Below are 25735 nucleotides of genomic sequence, written 5' to 3' on the forward strand. Positions count from 1 at the left end.
GCGCAATTAATATTCAACTGGCAATCGAGTAGGTTTCGGATGAGTCAGCCATTGTAACTGCGAATATATTAAGAGGTGGATCTTAGGAGTTTGTTTAGGCGTAGGACACTATGATGTTTTATGGGCTAAGCACTGTTGATGCAGAGAAGAATTGCACACAGCATAACGAAGATGAATGGCAACAGATTGTCAGAACGCTACAGAAAGCCAGATCTTTTTGTGGGAAACTATAGTTTCTTAATAATGAAAAGTTATCTTCTTATCTTATAGTTATTCTTCTTCTGTTTTAGTGAAGGCTAATCATCTAAGAATCTAAGCCAATGTCACAATTTCATCGAATCCACCTAACGCCCTCTGACATGGGGTTTTAACAGCTGCTACTGGATCTATCTTAAGGCTTTCGCCACTTTTTTCAAAACACATGTGTGAAACACCCTCCAAAAAGCACGTATGAGCACCCCGTGAAAATTTTGTAACCCCATACAAATGAGCTACTGCACCCCGGGGGTAAGTAACTTATTTACCATGTCGTCAAGAAAGTACCCAGAAACGCGAATATGGTCATAAAAGTGAAAAATGGGCCTACATTTTGATGTTAGAACGCGAATATTTTCGAAGGTTATTTGAAGTGTCTTGAGTTTGTTCTTTTGGAGAAATTAGCCATGCATGCCGTCCACATAAACGTGACATTAAAATGTTTGATTAAGAACTTTTGATTCCAGATAGTTCTAGAATTGTAGATAGTTTGTTTGGGCTCAGAAATCAGAATGAAGATGAATGGTAGTGCGCACATTACAAAGATCCTACTAAGCAGGTATCAGACCGACTGACAACTTTCAATATAATAAGAAAACATCACTCTCTAATAGATTGCTGGCATCGTAACGGTGCAGCGGAAAGGAGTTTCAGTCTAATTCTGCCTAAAAAACATCTTTATTTCTTCTCTCTCGAGATAACTGCGATACTTGTGAGCAATCCTGCAGCCCTAAATGAGTAGTCGCTGAAATTACTTCTATCAAATCAACACTTGATCATTTCCTTATTGTACTCTTTCTCAGATAAACTACAGATTAGAAGTCCAGTAAGACGCGTAAAATTTCATAATATCTACAGAAATAGACATTCCTACTCGGATGTTATCAAATGCCTCCATTTACCGTTGCTAAGTGTGTGTGAAATGGCTCCAACTGTCTCCAAATTTACTTACAACTGCTTTTTAACGTTATAGAACAATTTTAGAAGTGTTCAAGCTCTGATTATGTTATGTAGGAAATTATATAAACCGTATTATTAAGTAGACAAACCGTAGTGAAAAACGGCAAGACGACTTTTAAGAAATGGGTGTTCGCTGAATTTGTGTCTATGTTTGAAATAAAAGCTTGTAAAATGTTGCTGAGATATGGAAAGCTAAAGCAATTTTGAAATGAAATCTTTAAAGAATACAGTATTTTTTCAAAACCATCAATACCAAAATAGGTGTAATAGAGCCTAAATCCTGGGAGAGGTTTCATAGATCTGGGTGCAAGGCAAGTAAATCGGGAAAACAACTAGGTACTAGATACAAAAGCTTTTTTAGTCCTAAGAGGTAAATAGACCATGTAAAAACAGCTACTGATGGCGACCATACAATTACTGGTTTCCCATCGTCCTTGTTCGAACTAGACCTCAAAGCTTAGACCACAAACATAAGTACACATTATAAGTACCGTTCAGTCCGTTTGCACTGGAATGTATATTAAAAACTGGTTCCGTACTTAGCAGAGTACTAAGTGACCAACTTGTGTGTTTACACAATTGATTTTCAACCCTATTCGTCTAGCTTTAAGATTGGTTTTTGTGCGCCAAAAGTGGTGGTCGCTTTCTGATGTCAAAGATAGGTGATACATCATCATTAATGATGTTTTGTGGCAATCTGATGGTTATGCTTGTGTATTTAAGGGTCAAAGTTGCTTGGGGGTGTTCTTAATGTAATGTGGAATCGAGTTTTTTCATTGTTTCAATAAATATAGAGTTATGAAGGATGCTGTCTTGGGAACTAGGCGGTCTGAGAATTTAGGCTAGACCCTGCTACGTAACGTAAATATTGTAGAAGATTAGATTGGGGAAATACCCATTTGTGGGATGGATCACATCCAAACTGTAACATACTTTGGAATAGAGGATTTTAAGAGTACCTTACGTCTTTTTTTCTCTTAACATTTTGACCTGTGTTCGTTGATATATGGCATATTTAAGAATAAGCAGATAAGGTAAGGAGAAGGTATATATTAGTGTGACAGGATATTACTACAGGTTATGTAGATCAGAGTAACATACACATTATGCTAATGAAATTATTACATAACGCTGGAATTTACTCAGCGTCGGACATTGAACGAATCAATATCAAGGCGCTTGTGATAACCGTCACGGTAAACACCATATAATAACTCACACCATACAATATATACCTATCTGCCTCATAATCAAGCATGATGAATAAATTAATCCGCGAAACTGTATCTGCCTAGCCATTTCCTAACATGTTTGGTCTTCTACTCCTACTCGATGCAGCCAATCACTGTTTTGCAGAACGAATGCAAAATGTTGTGAAATTAACAGTAGAGTGGCATCTTAAGACTTGGTAAAAAAATATTCTGCTCGCATAAAGGTAACTTTACACAACGAGTAAAAAAATATTCACAAATTTTCACTCCAGCTCAGACTTTCAAATGGCATTTATCAGCTTAGCCCAAATCTATAGTTTTTTTACTTTTTTTTACTATTTTCGGTACACAATTACCCACAGCTGTCACTAATATAAAATTCCAGATTTCCTCCCTTCACTATTAATCAATCATTTAATTAAATAGATACTCATAGACATCCATCCACTAACTCATAAGAAACTTTTGTTTCCCAACTCACATGGTCTGCGGGATTCGTATTCCCAGAAAACAGCCATTACTATCAAATATTAAGTTACTAACTAAGCACTAACTTAGGGAATCATTACAGAACTGACAAATCTTTGGTTGACATGCTGTCAGGAAAAACTAGTGGTACTCCTTAGGGAATAAAAGCTTGTTGGAGAGAAAGATTATTATTATGAAGTTGGACGAAGATGCTATGTTTAGTTTCGTTATTGTTTGGACAGAGGTATTATTATTTAGAAGACCGCAGATGTTTCCTGGATTCGCACATATCTATAAGTATTTTGGGGGACTTAAGTCTTTAGTTATGCTTATTTGTAGATACTAATTAATTGATATAGGTACTTTTAATTAGACTTTTGACGTTGGTTTCTATTTAGTTCAAGTTATTATGTCTCAGGGTCTCATACTTTTCCCTGTCTAAATGGTAAATGCAGTAACTGCACTTGATGCACTCCTTACGCTTTTTACAACTGATGATTGCACAGTTCCAGTTTCTGACTTATTTTTGAGCATTTTATTTTAATCTGAATAAAAAAATACTACACAAGTTATTCCAATCTATGCATGTAAATTAAATACTTCATCAAAAATTCCAAGATCATTTCAGAATTACGAAGATAAAGTGGATTTACAAGGAAAGTTATTTCAAATCAGATAGTAGAAACTTGCGTGCACATACAGATATAAATCTAAACATTTTTACTAAAAACCTCTACTTAGAATAGTTGCAGACGTGATAATATCAATTATTTTGAATACCTACGTGCGTCTGTTAGGTAAGACCGACAGTTGAGTCACACAGCTGTCGCAACTGCGTAAGACTTGTCGCAGCTAGATGCGATTAGTCGTATCTACAATGAATTGACAAACAAATCCGGGGTGATTGAAGGATTATAAAGCTCTGGGCGGTTAGTTTGATGTCTGATACAGTTATGTCATTTCAAACAATTGATGCACTAGTTTGATAGAATTTAATCTGCGCGTGCTTAAGGCACAATGTGTCATACCACCGGTAGTCTGTATGTTACGTAACGTACAAGTAGTCATTACTAAAACATCGATAAAAAGTCATGTTGTTTAAATTGATATTTAAGATAAAGTTTTTGAATATTAAAGACTAGATAAACTAAGAGAAGGATCTATAGCAATGTCTTTATCCGCACCAGAAAATAGTAGTAGATATTATAATTGATCGTGATGATGGCTGAATGAAATGTGATGACCCCTTTTTCCGAATTTCTTTATTGACCACAGCATGACAAAATAGCCTAGCATTGCACATGCATATACCATTTACAAAAGACTGCAATAAAGAAGAATTTGTTGCGAACATTGTATAAAAACCTTATAATTGGCTCATCATTGATTAACTGTAGTAATTAGTAAGTAATTCTAATTAACCAGTGATTGGCAGTGTACAAACATAAGTACCTATTCAACGTTTCAGCAAAAGGCTGAAAAGGAAAGAAATATAAAACCCAGTAGCAAATAAATCGTGTTTTTAGGAATCGGGCATAGGTACACACAAAACTAAATCTATGTTTACATTAGAAGGCATAAGTATTTAGATATTTGTTCAAATACAGATAGTATTAAGAACTGATTCAGCTATTTATAGGATTTGTCTATCTTAAGGGTACATGAAATATCTATGGCCGAGAATATAGTATAGGGAGAAAACTTGGCTTTCATCCAAGTGGACTAATATTAAGTAGGATATGATTTCATATATGATGCTGAAGGGGTAATAGAAAGAATTGAGCATAAAATGAAGAAACAGTTTAAATGGGAATTACTTAAGTATGTATTTTATAGTGAAAAAGGATACTGTCTAGTAAATTAATGTTTAAAGAAGGACTGACAGTTTTTACTAGTAAACAATCGTCAAAACCCAACAGTTATATCGTAGAGTACTGTTAAATGTAGAAATAAGGTCTCCTAACTTTACTCTTCTCTGGCCATCTAAAACATCACAACTCTGATTCATACAGTCCAAAATTAAAACTTAAAATGAATATTGAAATATGTACAATAAAAATATGTTGACGAAGAACATTTATTAATCCCACGAATAAGTTTCCATTTAAACAGGTACCCCAGTTCTAAGAAATTCGCCAAACGCAATATAAGGTATTGACGATCATTTAATATTGTTAAGAAATAATATTAATGATTTCATCAACAAAACTGCAGTGATGGGCGTTTTGCTGATCGTATGTTGAATAAGCGCATTCAAGACATATTTTAACATGTACATATTATTTTATAAATATGTTTCAGAAGAATTGTTTCGCTATAAAGCAAATGCTTGATATGCTTCAACAATAATCTTTAACGGGCTTTTTAGGAAAAAAAATCGATTTGATATAAAGCAAATGCTTGATTAAATAATTCTTCTATAACAGCCTTTTTAGGATTTTAACTTTCGAAATGGGAAATATCATATTTTAGGTATTTCATCCTTAAAGAAATGATGGTTCTTTAAAGTTTCAAAAACCAAAATCTTCTATGATAGGAGACTCGACTAAAAAAAGCGTAATAACCTCAGCATATCCCACTCGCACCCTAACTCGACCCACCCAAAATGCTAGACAATAGTGCCACCCACACAGCACACATAGTGACAATAATCGGCAGACATTCTGACGTAACGGCAGTTCTGATGCCGCTCGTCAGAACCGTACATGATACGCACTAGATTGTAATGTCAGTAGGCCTACTACAAGCAGAACTTGGTTATTTAACTAACAAACATGTCAATTTTTAAAAACATATGTTTTTGATCGTCTTTCAAATGATGTAAGGGATCGATGATCTTTCAATTTACATGACTTGAATCTTAGGGAAGCTGTACATACATCATATGTAGCTTAGATTACTTGCATATTTAGAAACGACATGGAGAAGCAATATAATGCAAAGGTTTGACTAGGCTTATTTTCAAACAACATGGTCTACTTACCGCTAATACCTCAAAAAACGAAAGGAAGAATTTTATTCTTTCCACCCTTACAATTTATCTTCATTATCAAGTAAGAAACACGTCTACTTGACACAAGCTTTCCAAACTAAAGCATTTTTCGAATCTCACCATCATCATTCCTCATACTACATAACCCAGTGGAACTTCTGTCTCCTATTTTTATTTCGCTTTCAGTACTCCACTATTGTCATTACAAAGATTGGTAACCGTTACTCGAGCCGTCATTGTTCTTAAGACAATATGTTTAAATAATACTCAATGTAGATCTTTGCGCTCTTTGGTTTGCGGAGCGTATGACGTTGAATGTTTGGCTATTTGAAAAATGTGTGGTACTGACCTATAGATAGGTGACAATACATTGACAAAAAGGAACCACAAGCGATAAAACAGAATAAATTAAAAATAAGGTCATTTGACGAGATGCCGATAGTAACATTAGTTAAGTAGTACGTCATCATCATCATCTTCCTGCCCTGTTCCCAAGTCATTTGGGGTCGGTGCAACATGTCTTTTTCTTCCATTCCTCTTTCTGAAACGTCATACTTACATCCACTCCCTTCTGCTTCATGTCCTCTTTCAGGCAATCAATCCATCTTTTCCTCGGTCTACCTCTGCCTCTCCATCCCTCCACATTCATACTTAGCACACTCTTTGTAGCATGCGTTTCACACCGTCTCATCACATGCCCAGTTAAGTAGTACGTAAATACAGTATTTTTGCTAAAAAAGATAATGAAGAAAATCATACCTTTGTAGTTGGCAACAAAAACAAATAGGCTTTGGAAATTCCCTTTTACAACATTTTCACATCCTTATAGAATGTTATGTGCGTCATTCTCACATTTAATTTCAAAATTCAACCATAAACTCAAAATGAATAATGAGAGCTGAATAAACGCCTATATAAGGTAAAGTTAACCTAAATCCTGTATAAAATAATGTATAGTGCCATTTCCAAGTCATCAAGGCATAACTCCTAAGTAACACCAAGTGGATAAAGACCGTGTTTTGAACATCCTAAGCCAGAAAATCCGGGTAATGTCACAAAATAATGCTAGTCGTAAAGTGGGAAGTCGGCTTGAAATAGAGATAGGTGAGGAAATAATTCTCGAATAATATTATGGTCTTATAGGTCACTCTTTTTGTGTAGTCGTCGCTTTTTCTGATTGCACTGATAGTAACAAAAATAAATACTTAAAAGACAACTTTAAATCAGTTTCGGAGTTTAATAGCAGATCAATATAAAGAAAAAGAAACCCTGCATTTGTATTGCCATCTGCAAATCAAAAATCCTTGATGATCTTTCTCTCTAACTGAAAAATTAAGCCTTCGTCGAAAATGTACTCTAATTTTTACGTTATTCCTCAGCCGAAAACTCTAAATAATGAGTGAGGAAAGGATGACCACCAGTGCGATTGTACCTCTAGTAGTTCCATTGCTTAATGCAATACATATGTAACTCAGAAAACTTCAATGCATGCTGTAGTGAGAATAAAATAGCGCCATTAATTACTACATAGTTATGTGAACTATTGGTAAACGTGATGCATAGAATAAGTACTTGATACAACATGACTAATGATTGCCACTGGGATGCGTATCTACAATATTTACGATATACCTGTTTGTTTGTAGGTATATGATAAGTTCTTAGGTAAGCTAAGCTAGGATAATGGCTGAGTGCCAAAGGATGGACTTGCCTTTATGAGACAAATAAAACATAAGTCCCTAATAAGTGGTCATTCAAAAAGCGTGACTCCTAAACCATTTTTAAGATTTCAATGATGTCTTTGCAGAGTGACTTCTGATATTAATACAGCAAATAAGTACCTACTGCCTTATGAATGGCACAGCCTCTAGTTATAGACAGCTAGCATTGGTGGCAAAAGTAATCTGAAGAATTTTCTTCAATTAATATTCGGATGGATGATGTCTGTTTGGAAACAGTACATTCAGTCTTTTCTTGAATTATAATGCAATCTTTATGATGTCTGACAAAGCTGATAAGTTTGAAGATGTATAAAATATTATATAGATACTACAATTCTATCGTTGTCTTGGATCTCAGTTAACTATCATTTAAACCAAACACATCTACGACCTCTTGCTTACGTTATTGTTAGCGTTAGAACATTAAATCCTCCTTGTCATCCACACGTGTTCATCTCGCGATAAATTATTGTCTATTGAAAACAGACAAGTTGACAGTTTGCCATAACTTACTCATAACTTGAAGAAATGTATTGATTTAGTTAGATCATACGACTGTTCTAACATTGCTTATTATATTACATTTGTACCTATACCTACTGTCTTCGTCCTTTTATACTATAACTCTTTATTCTTTCATTACTTTACGCTTTCACTGTGATAATCGTATCTCTATTTACAATGATCCTTATATTGATCCTTGATAATTCATAACCAAATAATAACAAAATCATAGTCAACATGTAATACATACATGCCATAATCTTGAATGATCGCTACAGAATATACTCCTTGAAACAAAAAAAAGATCCTCATCAGAAAAAAAGCTATCAGACCTCATTACCAATGATGATGACCACATTAAGATGATAATTGACGATACAACACTCGTAATGACTGCACCAGCTATTACGAATGATATATGAAGTCCTCACGACATTGCACGCGGTTTGTGACGTCACATATTATCTCTGCATCAATCAGTGTGCTTAGGCACGATTTGTGCAAAAATATGTGTGAGGTTGTTTTATGAAGTTGTAGCTAATATGACAGGTGAAGTCAAGTTTATGGTAAATGGATAGCTGAACGGGTTTTAATATGTGATATACTGGTCTCTGAAGGGTGTGTCTTTGAGTGTGAGATCAGGTAGCCAGACATACATGTTCATTACGATCCACATCACTCAAAAATTCTCAACAGATCCCGAAAAATGGACAATCACATTTAGAGGTTCCTATTAGTGAATTACTGCATTGAATTTATCCAATATTTAAAAAAAATAAAATTACTACACTTGAACCTATTTGTATGTGTGACTTACAGATTCCTTAACTTTAGGGAAGAAGACCACTAGAAATAATTTCGATGGGACTGAATTTTACCTTATAACCTGTCTCAGATCTTCCAAAAACCTATACAAACTATACTGATATTCATATCGGCAAAGCAACAGAGTTTAATGCTTGCTCACGAAGGCCAGCGGGTTTTTTGCAAGCCAATTGTTTGCAAGGAAGATCTCCTTGGAGAATCTGCCACTTATAATGTTGTACCACTAATTATACCTTTTAATTTGAAGAATGAGGAAGTAGTTAATTTTGTTGCTAGTGTTTTGTTTTTGATTTCGGAATGTGCAATTGATGATTTTATTTAGGTCAGTTGGAAAAAAGATTATAGTTTTTTGTTTAGGAATGCAATCGAAATTATGAAGTGATTTTAGTCACTTGTAGAAGAGTTATTTAGGAGCTATACGCTTGATTTTTTTTTTAAACAGTAGAAGGTTTGAAAGTTTTTGACAAATAACTATGCTGCTCCAAAGCAACGGGTGATATCCACGATAGTCAAAATAAACAAACAAACGTTATTCGACAAGAACTATATTTCCGGATGCATTATCTCCGATTGTAAAATGCATTGACGTTGATAGATATCAAACTTAACCTGTCAATCCACTGTAGTTTCTCCTTCTGTTGTCATTACTACATGGGTCGTAAACTATGGAAGTTATTGAATTTATAATAATCAAAATGAATAAATATCAGTTATATTATGAGGTATAATACCGTCTTTCTCCGGAGATTATTATGGTAATTTCTAATTTTCACTTACGTTGTGAAATTGTTGACTGTGTATTAAGACAAAGGTACAAGAGTTTAGTATGAAGTGAAGTTATATGCCAAGTTAGAAATAAACAATAAATGCAGTTGACAAGTATACTTAAACCATTATTTTGTGAACAGGTAAAGTTAAGAGTTTTATGTAAAGGATCATAATTAATTATTGCCGTATTTAGAAATGTATTATTATGAATTTCTGTTATGTTTATGTATAAAATTGCTATGTAAAACCTATTTCTCGAGAAAAGTCGTCGAATATTTGAGTTAACGGTAGGTGGACTCTGAACTGAGTGCATTTTGCTGTAGTCGGCAAACTGTCTATTACATCATTTAGTAATCGCTACATATTTTGATGAATATTGATGATTATGATATTGTTTATTTTAAGACTAAGCAATATTAAGAGGTACATTATCCAATAAAAAAAATATTCTGGATAGTGTTACTTGGTGATATTAGATAGGAAGGTATGGAAGAAGAAAACCTGCTAAGTCGACCACAAATTGATACAAATATTGGGATAAGATAAAACTTAAAAAAAAAACAAATAAATTATGAAATACCTATATGGCCTACTCTTTTCTAAGAATACGCACTGATTCATATTACGAGTAAGTACCTATTGGCGGAATTAAAATTCTCGCATACATGAAAAATAAACGTAATAATCAACAAATTCTTTTTAACTTCTACGCAGTAGTCACGTAAACTATTTAAGTATTATCAAAACAAATACATACCTTAACGTACATGACCAAAGAGGTAGGTAATTACTTTTTAATAGCCAAACTATTTAAAGAGGTTCTACTACTTTTATCAGTGATGTGCACTGTGCAGTTTTTTAATGATGCAACACTGCACGGGGCCATTACCAAATTCTTTAGTCTATTAAATGACTTTCTTTGCAGTGTTTGAACTTGAACATCATAACCTCTTCCTTTTTGAGGGAGTCGGGTAAGAATTAGACGATGTAACTCTGGTATTTACGCATGCTTCTAAAATAATAGGTGTCATAAGACTAACTTTATATCTTCCGCGATTAATCTGTCCATTTAGATGCGGAATTCTGACGTTATTATGACAAAACGGATATATAGATTTATCTAATTATACAAGGAAACGATAACCTCAGATTTACAAAAGAGAAAGCGAGACGAGCTGCATTCTAAACGATTATTACTTGTATCCTTTACAGATGAGGCTAAGATAAGAGAGCTAATCAAAACAGAGGGATTTAAAACATATAGTTTATAAACTCTTTTCATATAAAATAACAGTGGAAAGCATGCTACTGAGGAGTTCGTTCGCTCATATCCCATAATCGATGACGGATTTTTTGTAGGTGAAAAATAGAGAGGTACTTAGCAATACACACATCCTACAAAAATCGGCACGACTATCGGTCTTATAAAAAGTCTAACGGGCAGGCAGCTTTAGGATCAATGAAAGTAAAAGGCAAGTAAAGGGTGTTCTGTGCAATTTTTTCGTTCTCAAAGTGACGACGATTCCTATCAACTGGCACTATAAGCATTGGAAACCTTACTAGTGTATTTGAAAGAATCATTTAATCAAACACAGTTTCAAACTATTATAAACACGAAATATAGGACCATCGTCGCATTCATCGGGTAGACTGAAAATCTCCCATTTTTGAAGTCGGTTAAAAAGTACTAATTTTCCACATTGAAGTTGACGATTTCAACCCTCGATTTTGCTCACAAAACAGTTCAGTTGTTTCTAGTTTAAGACCTTTAGACTTAATTGTTTTCCCAGGTGCAATATCCTTTATTGTAGGAAACACAGTAAGTAAAGTGGCTGGATTACACAAAGAGGAACTAGGAGCAAAGAGCAAAGACCTCCCAGCATTTATTGATCGTCCGCAGTAGGTTAAAGACTTACAAATCCATAAGCTGGGTAATCGCTTTACGTAAGATATTTAAGATTTTCATTATTCCTAGATCTTAGTGAATAAGGACTATTTAGTGTGGCAAGTTATGGTATTTTGCTATTGGTATTTACACACGAAATTGAGTTCGCTGATTTTCGAATATCGACCTTAATGGCAAAAATATTGCTTAGTGCACAAGTGGATGATAAAATTCTTTTACTTATTGATTAAATCTATTAGCACAAGTAAGCCAAATATGCCATGATTTCAAAGAGGTGTTGGTATCTTTTTTTTTAAATCTAAACTTGGTAATTCAAGTCAACAGAGAAGACGTAATTTTAAGTATTAATAGGACACTGCAATAGTACTTGATAATGGGTTACCAATCTGTCGCCAACTTATTGAGCAAACAGCTGATATAACAATAAAATAAAACACTGCATATAAAAGATTGGATTTCTCCATTCATAATAAAATAGACTAAGATATGAAAACACTAGTTCTACTCAAAACCATAAACGATCGAAGAGTCTTAAGTAAACTTAATATTCTGAGATTCTAGGAAGCATTAGAAATTTAATAGTTAGCAAATATCTAGGAGTAACTAAGACTGATCTAGGTAGAGTCACGTATACTGCATTACACAATTTAGCTCTGCATTAAGATAAAAACGTAAAAGAACCTCTTCATCCTACAGTGGACGTTAACCCTGATATCATGATGTTGAGACAACAAAAAAGCAAAGAACTATACAGGTATAAAGACCGGATCTGTCTGCCTTGCGTTCCAAACTCCCAAACATATCGAAGAAGGTTTTAACTAGGTTTAACTAAGGTTTATTAACTTTAAAAAAGGTTAAGTAACACAAGAATTTTAACACTAGCTGTATATAACAGAATACGTCCATCGGTGACGGCGATGGTCACTCCAGACTCCTGATGCAAAGGGCAAAAGCCTAACAACGGTAAGTTCACTCACCTTTTCGAACCTCCTTGGAGCTACTGTCACTAGTAACACACGAACACTAAAGACACATTATTGTTTAAGGAAACGTATCGGGTCATAATAGGAGATTGTTATTAAATATTATTTCACGATGTTTTAAGTGAACACTACACGTAGTTCGTGAGCACTCGCAAACCTGTTACGCTCTTTCTCACTCTAGGCTGTATGGCGTGTTGCCTTGTACTGTGGCGAGTTTTACCGTAATGTCAGTTGAGTCATGGCTGGTGATGATTAAAAAAATTGTAGCTGTCATGTTGAGTTTGAATTTGGAATGTTTTTGAGTTTATTTGAATTCGTTTTTAGAGTTTCTGTAAGCTATATTGTTTATTTATTTTTCTTGATAAGTTATGTTTTCGTCTTTGCGTTCCTAATATTTGGAAAATGGTTACCTAGTTGTTTCTTCCAAATAAATACTATAGATTCTGTTTGTTTCCAATTGGAAAGAGTAAACCGTGTACCAATGCGATTCTAGTTAGAGTTTCAATCGGACATTGAATTTATCTACTTATTAAATACAAAATATTTCATGATTTTATAAAAACATAATTAAGTATCACACATTTCCCCCCTTTACCAAAAAGTGTCAATTCACTAAAAAGCGCTCTGACGTCAAAATCGCTTGATTAGACAGTTAAGAGTACCCTTGAATAAAGCAGTCTCTCTAAATATGGCAACACTAAAAATATAACCTCAAAGGCTGCCATGTCCGAGCGAAAACGCGGCGAGCGCGTTCAAAACCACGATTGTGCAATACAGTTACACGACTGAATGTGACAAAGTCCCATAAAGTCGAATACATAACGACAGTGGAACCATGTCATAATAACACACATTCGTTGTTTTACGAGCACAATACCGGCGGTGGAATGACGTACTGAAACTTATTCGCTGTCGGTCACTAATTAGGTGTGGGAGTTTGAACTTTAATGGGTTACAATAAGGTTGTTAGTGAAGTTTGGGGTTTGACGTTGCATATTGGTGTAGTTGCAGAAGCCATTCGGACCGGCCGTAATCATATTACTGCAAAGAGCAGTACAATCGCACCAAACGTGGTACAGCATACATTAGGAAATGTAGTTTCGCTTTCTAGATGGCTTTTTCTTTTGATATATGGGTTATGCGACTGGTTTCTGACTTGATAATTGGCTTAGAGTCTCTAAGCTGTAAGCAAAGTTTAATTAAATATAAGTACCTCATTATGGTATGTCCACGATAAAGTCAGTTATGAGGAGATATAAACTGCCGGGAAATGCCTCTAACTGAAGAATACTTGAATGAAGCGACCGGAATTAACACTATCAAAAATATTTAAAGAACATTATTTTTTATTAAGGGTTCTAAAGATGCCATCTAGTCTCGATAAACTTAAATAGGAGATGCCTAGGATTTTTGTTAAACAGAAATGCTACGGAAGATGCATACTTTATGAAGCGATAGTGGAAGTGCTTCAAATATTTTATAAGATGTTTAGTAATTCAATAGCATTTGATGGTAGTTGAAGAGCCTTGTGGTAAAACACACATAATTTGTCTATATAAGCTCAACCTTAATGGCACACATTAACAGTAGAAAACTAGAAAATACTGTTAACCACACAATTAATAGTGACCCATGATTCCTTGTGAGGAATTAAAATTAAATTAATCCAGCACATATAAAAATAATTATTAAAAACTACTCTCCATTTTTTTTTTACACAATTTCCCAGAGCCATCGAAATTACATTCCGCGCCAATTTAATGCCCAAACAAACAGGCAAAAAAACCCTTTCCCTTACTTTTCTAGTAACAGGATACTTTTCTACGTATCCTCGGGTCCTTCTCTTAATGAGAAGCTAACCGTATCACCGTTCAGCAATTAGCAGACCAGCAATTAGTGCATGCGTTCACTGGCTGGGAATATGGGAATATGTCGGGGATGCCACATGTGTTCTGGGAATTTGTTCGTGGATGGTAGGAATTTGCTCTGTTGCTATGTGGATTGTATCATTGTTGTGTTGATTTCGAATGGGATTATTGCAGATTATTGGCACAAATATGTATGTATCAGACGAATTAAACTCAGTAAAGTCATGAAAGCCACCAAACAATTTGTAATTGATTCTGTCGATCTTTCAATAACTTGCAAGTCGTCTTTTTTCATGTAGGTAAGCTCCGATCGGCTACTAAATTTATGAATGAAACTAGAGACTTGGCCAGATGAAAGCGTTTGTTGCAGAATTGGTAATATACTGGAAGATAATTTTGTAGAGGCCATATGTTTCCACTGTTTTCTAGATACATATTTAATGTCAAAGCCAAATCATTTATTTAATTTACGCTTTTACAACGAAAAATAAACATTTAGGAGAACTGTTTCTCAGTTTTTAAAACTCACGCTGGTAGACATTCTTTCTGCTAAAAATTGAAGATGTTTGTGCTCTTAAACTCCTAAAATAATAAAATAACTAGTTATAACACTACTCACGTAATTTGGTCTCGCTCCGTCTCTTCACTCGTAGTTTGATGACACACGATGAAATGCACTGCAATCAAAAAAATTACATTAGTGGTGAAGAAATAAAAAAAAACGTACTCTCTCTGGCTTTAACTCTTCGTCCAAGAAAATGGTTTATGTGGTAGAGACCAAAAATAAACATTTACTCCACCTTTACTATTCGTAAAAAAGAAACTACCTACTTACTAACTTACGCCCGCGGTTTTATCGGCGCCCCGAGAGACCTAATCCCCCCGCACATGGATAAAAAGTAGCCTATACGTTATTCAGATATATAAGCTACCTACATGTATTACTACCAGGATTTATGAAAATCCATTCAGTAGTTTTTCTTCAGGTATGACAAACATCCTCACAAACTTTTGTACTTATAATATCAGTAAGAAGGTGCAGTGATACATTCCACAGTGGGCAACTTAACGTAACCGATCAATGAACCAATACCACCACAGAGTGACAAAAGACCCCAACTGAATCTCAAACCCCGGAAGACAGTAGTCCCACCGTGCCATTTAGATCGCCATTTATTTAACTACCCGCCGATTTCCCCAACGACTTCCACGGAAGGGCGGAGCGCCCCAATAGCTAGCTTTTTGCAGAAAAAATAAATTGATTCCAAGATTTTAGTGCAGTTCTGGTTAGTGTTGTTATCACGTCAAATCGTACCTACAATTGTTATAAACGCGAAAATATGTAGGTGTTTCTTTTACGTAAAAGTTACTGAACAGATTTTGAGGAAACTTGGCGGTATCAGATTCTGACTAAGTAATTCAAAAGCTACTTTTTATCTGCATACGACTAGTAGTCCCCTCCGGACGCGGGTGATAGGTACAGCTAGTTTAGCCCAGTAGATAAGTATAAATTTCAAAATGTTTTGATTTTTGGTACATCCCTTTTGGATAGTTTCAAATCAATGCGATTGTGTCTGCCAACCCCGGTGGGAACGCAGTTTTCTTGTTTCAAGATTTTTTTTTCTTCCGTAACACCGAAGACTACACCTATGGAATGGAAGACTGCATACCTGGTTGGCAAAAGACATGATAATGAATAAGGTCACTAACCTCATGTATATGTCCGAGCACTTCAGCCCGAGACATGTCTTCGAGCCTGGTCTCGTTCACGTCCATGATCTCGTCAGCCAACTCCAAGTTGTCCCAGTTACCGGCTGATGGTGAACCTGTAAATTAAGGAGTTTGTATACCACTGGGAAACACTATGGTCACTTTGGTCACGCATGGTAGATAAGCTGTTAAAAATAAGCTAGATTTCAATTCGGTTCTACATGTAAGTTTAAGATACAACTGTTAGAAGTAAGTCTAAACTGCACTGTTAGGTACAGTTTTTTAAATGCATGCATCCTATTGTCAGTCATCCTTATCATAAAATGTACGGTTTTTATTAAAACATACTACAAGACGGTAAGTACGGTGTTTCTCATGTTGGATGTCGACGAGAGAGTGCAGGGCAGAAGAAAAATTAGGAAAGCGGCTCCCACCACATGCAGATTCATAACAGGAAAGTGAGATTATTTTAGTTTAAGATTTAGTTCGATGCCTTATTAGTGTTGAAAGCATGCAGGTATGGCAAATCGTCGTCTATATATGTCTATATATATATGTCTATATATATATGTCTATACATGGAGCTGTTCCCATACCTACATTCTGCCTGGTCAGACCCTAATCAGACTAGCGAGAATGGAATCAGTTTTATAGAGTAGAGTCTACACTGCAGACTAATCAACTGATTCAATTGTCGTTGTTTGCTTCTCACCAGACACTTCATGATTCTCGGAAGAAGTGGCCAGTCTCCGACCTACTCCGTTCCTAAATGTTGCGTTAATTTCTAAGAGCATTTGGAGTGTAGCAGATATTCACAGTTGGTTATGAACTTGATTCAATAAGTCAAGCAATTACCCGTTTTGCCCGGGTGGCTAACATATTATAGGTATTATTGTCAACTGTGGATAGTGTAGCTTCACAACAGGAAAAATAAATCAAATTGGTTCAGTAATCTCGGAGCCATTTAGTTTAGGATACAAACAAATAACCAAAACCGTGTTCCTGTATATTATTTTAGTAGAGAAGCTTATAGGTATAAAAGTACATATAAATAACGTTTAGGTATACGTAAAATAATTTAATAAATCAATTTCTCTATCCCCATATTTTGATCCCAGTGAAAGTTCGCTCTATTTAAATCTGAAAATTCTGAAAGCAGCGCTTGAAATGCAATGTAAATATTGTAGAAAACAGAATCCTTTGAGGTAGTTTACTATAAATTAATAATTTCTCTGTTTATTTGCTGGCGGCTTGCCTAGACGTAAGTTGGTACTTAGACGAGTACTTGGTTAAGCTGTCAGGTTGATTCAAAGACTGAAGTCGAACTGAAATTCATTACACACACTGAAAGAGTGGTTGCTTTCCCTTAAAATGAACGAAAGGTGTAATGAAAAAGAGAAAAAAGAAATGAAAAAGACATTGAGCCACAACCTTCAAGCTGTGGTTGGTTTGTACCTTTTGGCGACAAACATAGTTTATTTATTTGTAGGACATCTTACATCGTGAAGCACTATTCCAGTACCTACAATTTGGATGTAAATCTAGGTAAACCTTCAGGTTCTCTGAAAAGCTGAAATACCGTCACTAAAAAGGTATATCGTAAGGATTATGTCAATTTCGTTAACTGCTAATTAAAGCTTCGTAAGTTGTTAAATTAAAAACTTCTCATAGACCATTAACAATGGTCCTAAGTAAGTACGTGAATTGAAAAGCAAAGCAAATAAATTGAGGGATCGATACACCATAGAAATTAAATAATAAACAAAAACACGTTTGGTTATACCATGCCCTTGTCACCTCCTTGAGCGGCCTGAACTGGCTAAATAATAGATTTTAAGGTATTTTTTTTACAATAAAAATGGCTTATTTCTAAAAAGATCATGTGAAAACCTTATTCAGGCACTCACTACGTATAGTTTCTATTAAGTCTACACCCTAGATTAGTAGCTACAAAAAAGGAACCGAATTTCGTAAAAAAAATAGAATAGGAGGTTGCTAAATGAACAAAAAAATATTTAAAGCAATTAAATGAGTGAACTTACCGTATAATTTAATTTTATTATCCTTAGTCTGCACTACTATAATAACATATCCCTCCAAGTCAACGGATTTACATTTCACAGTTGTCATTTTGTCAATCGCATTTATTTGCGTGGTTGGTGCGTTAAAAGTATTCATCTTGAATTAATATTAAATTAATTATTATGTCTAAACCCAATGTAGCTATGAAAAATACTCATTCACGCCTCCGTCGTAACAATCAATGGTTATTTTTTTAATTTCATGCCAACGTTTACGCCAACGCCACTTCAGACACAGCCCACTTTTTGAACAATTATTCATTTTTATTATTTTCCACATTATTTAAAAAAATCTAACCCGGAGATAGTAAATCGGCCATTATTATTTTTGATTCTCACTCGTCACGAACTGAACACTGGTCGAACATCTAAATAATTACTATCACAATTTATTACAGAGTCTGTTTTAACGTAATTTCACATGATTTCAGCGTATTGTCGAAGCTTAGGCGAATTTCAAAGCGTTTTCTCAGTGACAAGTCACGTTATGGTGTTTAGAATAAACTCGCTCGGTTTATCGCACTCCCTGAACGTTAAAAACGTTTTTATGATCACGTGTACATAAATTGAGGGTTTTTAGATATTTATTCGGTTATTAATCTAATATTTAAGGCGTATCAACGTGTTTTTGAGAGTGAAAACCGGTCCCACGTCCGCGGGCTGGGTGGTCGCCGCGAATGGATACGACTATCCCATTTTCGCGCGATCAATAATGCTCCCTACCCAGCATCCCTTCAGACTCCCACAGACTATCGCTATGTTTTCCCAGTTTTCTCAATACGATTTGTGTATGTTTTACTCACTATATCATCAAGAAGACATTTAAAGCATGAAAAAAAAAACAATCTGAATAAAAAAATGTTGAAAGATCCAAAAAGAGATTCGCCAGGTCCCACCGAGATTTGAACTCGGATCGCTGGATTCAAAGTCCAGAGTGCTAACCATTACACCATGGGACCGCTTGATGAGAGGGTCGAAATTGCTGTAGACTATATTATATTTAAAATGCTAGAAGACATAGCGTGCATAACAAAAAATGTTACAAATAATTCGCTGAATACATCAGAAAAGTACTGTGTAGCGGTATAAGTCTCTCTTCCCTTCTTTTCAACTATCACTTCTTCATTGTACGCAGTATTTGAACATTAGATGGCAGCATGAATGAGACGACTTCGTGTGCTTTTTAACACAGCGCCCTCTACATTTTCTTACGTAAACTACGACAAGTCATCTGTTTTTGACAAAGACACTAATCGTAATGTTATTTATTGAGCTACTAATAAAAAAGGGCACAAATAAAAACTAAGATCAATGAAATAAAATCTTAAAATAAAAGTATTCTCCAATAATAATTCATTTTTTACGATAGAAGATTTTCATTCGATTGTTTTACAACTAGCAAGTAAGTTGTTTTTTTGTAAAAGAGACTAGCAACACTAAATGTCAGTTTGTCACTGACTTCGCTACGGTATGGTTGTCATTTCGTCCGTCTATCAAATATCGTGATAGATGAATGGAAAATAATTAACTTTATCGCAGCGAAGACGCCTCTCGTAACTCCTCGAAACGTAACGTCGCGTGTGCTACAACACATTAGTGATTATAAAAGGTTGCTCGCTTCGATACAACACCGCCATGATCGATGTTAGAAACAAAGATGGCGGAATAATACGGTGATCATAACCAAACGCGTTGTTTTGTCGTGTGTAGCGTTATGTGCTGTGGTGGGCGGCGGCTGCAGCAGTGTCGGGGTGCGTGAGTGAGGAGGAGAGGCGCGATGGGGGCGCGGCCGGGGTGATGCCGCCGCGGCCAGCGGCCGGCCGCGCGGCCATGGCGGCCGACAGCGAGCGCCCGCCGCTCGCTCTCTTCACCGCCGTCTACGACTATGTGGCGCAGGGAGAGGACGAGCTTTCCCTGCGCCGCGGCGAGATCGTCGAGGTGCTGTCGAAGGACGCCAATATCTCGGGCGACGAGGGCTGGTGGACGGGGAAGATCGGCGACCGCGTCGGTATATTCCCAGCCGTGTACGTGACGGAGGAGGACCCGCTGGCCGTGGAGCCGCCGCGCGTGTCCTTCTCCGAGCTCAAGCTGGAGGAAGTGATCGGGGTGGGCGGCTTCGGGAAAGTGTACCGCGGCTATTGGAACGGTGAGGTGGTCGCCGTGAAGGCGGCTCGCCAGGACGCGAACGAAGACATCGAGGTTATTAAAGAGAGTGTGTTGCAAGAGGCGAGACTGTTTTGGGTGCTGCAGCATGAGAATATAGTGTCGTTGAAGGGTGTTTGTTTGGGGGAGCCAAACTTTTGCCTGGTGATGGAGTACGCGCGCGGCGGGCCTCTAAACCGGGTGCTGTCGGGTCGTAAGATCCGTCCGGACATCCTGGTGAACTGGGCCATCCAGGTGGCGCAGGGCATGGAGTACCTCCACGTTGGGGCGCCCATGTCCCTCATTCACAGGGACCTCAAGAGCTCTAACGGTGAGTTGTTACTCTTATTTAGTTTTGTCTATTCAATGTCTGTACAATTTGTATGGTTTTAGAAGTTTTTCTACGTTATAATCTCAGTTGTGAAAATTAAAGACTTAGGAACGTAGATGATTAAACCCATTTATTACTTAGCAGAACAAAGTGTGGACTACACAAAACTATGGGAATGAATGGTACGCTATTGGCATGTATTACTTACAAATCACTCTTTGGAGTAGTGATATTTCTAGTTAGAATTACTTTCTTAAATTCATTGTATTGATTTATTAGCTCAAGTATATTACAGGATACAAAACTAAATAAATTTTATGTTTAGTTTTGTCACATGTCAACCAGACTATGTAATAGAAGAGAACTTGTTTCCATTTTTGTAATCAAACTGCTTCATAAACAGTGTGTAGTTGTGGGTGTAGCGGGAAGTGTCCGTTACCGACTGAAACCCACCTTTGTTCACACTGGTGTCTTTTTGTGTACCGCAGCCATGGTGACTCCTTCAAACTATTTATGCTGCACTATTATTCTATGGACTCAAGGGAGACTTTATCAAGTTTATGTCTACAATGTAAGCGAAAACAAAGGAGCATTCCAAAATTCAGCTATCTCGATAATCTTCAATATTGTTCAAATGTCATTAACCTATATTGGTATCAGTTGCCAAATATCCTTGAGCGTTGTAAGCTGAAGGTCACTCGCACAGCTGTGTTATCAAAACGGAAACAGTCCACATTCCAATTGATAACACTATTGACTGATTGATAATTTTCCTGTCAGCTGTCTATGTCAAAATTGGTGTATTTGTTTTTATCAGGTAGATTGATTTATTATCAGGGAGAAGCTCCATATTGTGATATGATACCTATTATGCCTGTTATTAAGTGTCTGTGCATATGTGGTGTGTTGTTCCTATCCTACTAACATCATAAAATCATATTATGTGAGTATGTATGTGTGGTATGGGTATGTTATAAATATTTGTTACGGTTTCACACAATTTTGATGAAACCTGGCAGTTGTAAATACTAATTATCACAGCACAACTTTATTTCCAATAGTAGAAATTGATACACTTAACATTGTACATTTCAATTTCTCTTCTTATAAAAAGTTCCAACAAATACATTTTTAACCTGAATCTACCATGGACCTGATGTAATAACGTGACATGGCACCATAAACGCTTACCTATCTATCTACCCACAACCACTTCTTATGAACTCGCCTACATAGCCTTACAATCAAACTGTCAAACAATTAAGGACTTCCACGCACATCATATTTGTTTTTTTCTCCAACTTATGTATGGTGTAATAATTACTTAACACTTGCAATTATTTACTGCCATTTTTGATCAAGCTATTTGCTATTGTACGCTATAAATGGCGCCAACGCTGCAGATGTCAATTGGAATTTTTCGCACCTTGTACGGGTATGCATATTTAACACTTTTCGAAACTGTAGTTAATTAAGCTCGCTAATGAACGCCATTTTATTGATTACCTTAATGAGCTTAGAGAGCATTGAATGATCATGTTGGGTTGGCTCAATTTGGTTTATGGAACCACTAGCTGGTGCCCGCGACTTCGTCTGCGCAGGTTTAGTATTTCGAACAATATGTTTACAAATTGTAGCCTATGTGTTATTCTGATGTATAAGCTATATTATTGTAAAGTTTCATTAAAATCCATTCAGTAGTTTTTGCGTGAAAGAGTAACAAACATCCATACATCCATACATACAAACTTTCGCGTTTATAATATTACTAGTAGGATTACACCTTTTTTGTAATATTGGCCAGTTTTATGCTAACCTTCCTCAAATCCAACTGTTCAAATAATGACAAACATAATAATATACACAATAAATAAAATATATAAATGAAAAATACACAATAAAACATAAATAAATGTTTAGACTGCAAAAATCAACTCATGTGAAGAAAGCTCTTGTCTTGCAGTCTGTATCCAGTCAGAAAATAATTAATGGCTTATCACGTTTTTCTTTTCACTATAAAGAGTATTACAGAGACAATTAATTTATTGAAAATTATCTAAAATGTCCCCAAATGATCTTCATGACCAATTTTAGTCACTAAACTGACAATTAACGCTTGACATCCCTACACAAGCATACCTATTTAATAAGCATTTATTACTGTAACAACACATAATATAACAATTATTTATCATCTAGTTGCAAGTTACCTAACATACCTATTACTACTGAACAGGGCGGCGTGTCAGTCCGCTGCCGTTAGGTCTCTGACCCCTTTTCATGCGATTTGCACTATTCAACAAATTATATTTATTTGTGCACGCAGTTTTTGTCGTGTCTACTTAGTGCTCGGATTATGTCGTGTAAGCGGTAACTGATACCTTACCTTTTTAACTTGCTTATGTATTAAGTTTTTATAATATTTTGTTTTAATTACGTAATTCGTGTAAAATTAACTCAGCACTTTAGAATGAGAAACCTGTATTAATTTCTTTACCAATAATAGCTACATTTACAAAATGATTTCTTATCACTTCTTTGTAAACACCTAAAACATTCACATGGAAAGGGGACATTGTAAACATGGTTTCTGAATGGATCAATCGAATATTAGGACCAGTCATTATCAAACTTTATGATCTAAGAATGAGAGTATTTTTTTACATGTCTCAAAAATCTTGACCATTGCTTTCCATACTTCTAGAGAAAGCCTGGATATTCCAAAGTAAGGTAATGAGAAAATTATATGACTTGTGACAACAGAATGTTTCTTGGCATAGTGAACGCAAACATATTAAAAAGCCGAAGTATCTTCCTTCAATATATATATGGACATAATGCGGGTACTCTGCAAACGTTACAAATATGGCAAAGGTTGCTTGTAATTATAATTAATGTCGCTATAAAAATTACTCATTTTAATTGACACTCAATTCTTCAGTTATTAATAGTTCCAACTCCACTTGGATGGAAGTAGGTCATTAAATTACACAAAGTTATTGATATAACCTTATCTTGCTTTATCGTACTGCAATACCCACAAAACCTAAGCTAAGCTACCCTGAAACGAGTAATGCTCTTTAGATTCTACATTGTATTAAGTCTCTAAAATAGGACCCTACAAGACACCTTAAATGGGGAACAGAGATAAAATCTAGGTACGCAAACATCTGCCTATAATTGATCAGCAAAGTACCCACTTTAGAGTATCAATTTGATAAAATCTGTCACCATTATTGAAATAACCCTGAGTTCATCGATCCAAGCCCGTAAACAAAGGTTACTTTTCAAATGTCAGTAACCCTATTAGTAATAAACGCGGAATAAAATTACGACAACCTTATTACTGGATGTCAATGAATGTTTTGTTAATACATTCTCGGCTTTGGTAAATCTGACGATTTTCATTGAACAATGTAGATCTTACCCAAACGTTGATTGATACCTAATATCGCGTTATATAAGCCAACAATGCGATGTACCAATTTTCAAAACCCCTGCATAAAAAGCTTAATGTTAATCTCGCAGTTAAAAACTACAGCTACTAACTATCCCTTAATTTGGCACTAGTAAACTGGACTAAGATCTGAAGGTCCATTGTTGCCATATCTAATGACGCAAATAGAGCCACTGCCGTGGTTCTTACGTCAGGGAAGTGACGTAAAATTCAAATATGGCTCCGTAGCTGCATACTCGATTAATCAATGACGTTGCATGCATGGAGTGGCATAATGAACCTAGTTTGAACGACAGATGCCTGCTTTTAGTAGATAATATCCTACTTGTATGATTTCCTGTTCACATTAATTAGATCTTTGCATGTTTTGTTGAATTGGTTTCTAATAGTACACAATCAACAAATTGCTGCTTTACTGTTTGCGGAATAGTGCATTAGCTAACCAGCTGTTTGTTTGTTATTATACTTGTTTTCCTAGTTGAATCTAGAACGCACCTATCTGAAATCGTAAACAGCGTAAGTTTCCGTTTGCCTCGAAAAATACAAAAGATCTAAAAAGTTAACTTTTGAAGCTTAAAATTGAAATTGAGCAATGAATTGCTGTATCCTTGCCAAAGCGCAAATCAAACGTAATCTGAAGATCTCGCTAAAAGTAAAGATTGCAGCAAATCCATCCGTAACACTTTAAGAAGCGTTCCAAAATAAAATCCCCACACGGGATACCGTAGCCAAGAAATACTTCAACGACCTGAGAGGAGCGAAAATTCCAATATTTCAATCTCCCCTCACTCGTACCCCTGCGGATGGGGCGCTAACCCTTTTACACCATCCAATCAGCTGAAAGCTTCCTGTCATCGTAGCTGCCACGTAATTGGAAGATATTAAACGTAAATACGGATTTCCAGCGTAATCGGACGTTTCTGGGCAACATTTTGAACGGATTTTAATTTCCGTTTTTGATGTGACGTCGCGCTTTTGGAGTTTGGTCGTGGACGTTTGGACCCGATTAATTTATTCGGTTGGAGATATCGGTCAAGTGCTGTAATTGGTTTTAGTCAATAAGAGTGATAAAAATAGAAATTAAATAGTTAGTTTAAAGTTTGTCTCGATATCGCCGACCTAACCCAATTCTATATTACGCAGCAGCTTTCAAACATAATTAATAAATAATCCATTAGTCTACAAAATCGAACGATTGCCCAACATAAATCATAATGTGCTCACATTTCTAATTTCTGCATAACCTTGTCCGTATGTCACGGCCTCGTTTCCGTTCAATCTCCTCCACGTATCCGTTGTTTCGCAAGATTCACATCCTTCTCCAACAGCCTTGAGATTTAATAAGCACCCTGTTAACATAAAAGGCTTCTATTACGGGACATGATAAAGCTTTTCATGAGTTTACGATTTTATTTCACAAGAAAGTCTATCTTGGTCTATAAAGTCTATCTAGTAAATATTGGTTATAATAGAATGGCATTCATCAGGTTCATATAAACCCAGGTTATGTAAAATAACCTTCGACCATCTGAAAGTTCAAGAACCATCCATTA

The 25735-nt window shown here is 35.8% G+C and overlaps 2 protein-coding genes and 1 non-coding gene across 11 annotated transcripts in view; 1 reads left to right on the forward strand and 2 right to left on the reverse strand.

Annotated features, from left to right (window-relative positions):
• The window catches only part of Sdt (stardust), a 159530-nt gene extending 140579 nt beyond the window's left edge, over positions 1-18951 (reverse strand). For 2 of the 4 annotated variants that reach the window (XM_064038588.1, XM_064038587.1), the window contains exons 1-3: positions 18214-18951; positions 16172-16287; positions 15081-15138 (exon numbers count right to left, since the gene is read on the reverse strand). In XM_064038588.1, coding sequence (XP_063894658.1) covers positions 15081-15138; positions 16172-16287; positions 18214-18349 — 310 coding nt within the window. In that variant the 5' untranslated portion in view covers positions 18350-18951. Of the gene's footprint in view, positions 1-12587; positions 12796-15080; positions 15139-16171; positions 16288-18213 lie in introns of those variants that run through there. The other 2 variants (XM_064038589.1, XM_064038590.1) reach the window with 2 other exon arrangements.
• Positions 18952-19139: 188 nt separating this feature from the next.
• Trnaq-uug (transfer RNA glutamine (anticodon UUG)) lies at positions 19140-19211 on the reverse strand. Its single transcript has one exon. It is a non-coding gene; the product is annotated as a tRNA-Gln (tRNA).
• A 476-nt stretch (positions 19212-19687) lies between these two features.
• LOC126055439 (mitogen-activated protein kinase kinase kinase 11) overlaps positions 19688-25735 on the forward strand; it is a 56673-nt gene continuing 50625 nt past the window's right edge. For all 6 annotated transcript variants that reach the window (XM_064038377.1, XM_064038380.1, XM_064038381.1 and 3 more), the window contains exon 1: positions 19688-20725. In XM_064038377.1, the coding sequence (XP_063894447.1) occupies positions 20050-20725 (676 nt within the window). In that variant the 5' untranslated portion in view covers positions 19688-20049. The remainder of the gene's footprint in view (positions 20726-25735) is intronic.

The sequence above is a fragment of the Helicoverpa armigera genome, chromosome 16, assembly GCF_030705265.1.
Source record: "Helicoverpa armigera isolate CAAS_96S chromosome 16, ASM3070526v1, whole genome shotgun sequence".
Lineage (NCBI taxonomy): Eukaryota > Metazoa > Arthropoda > Insecta > Lepidoptera > Noctuidae > Helicoverpa > Helicoverpa armigera.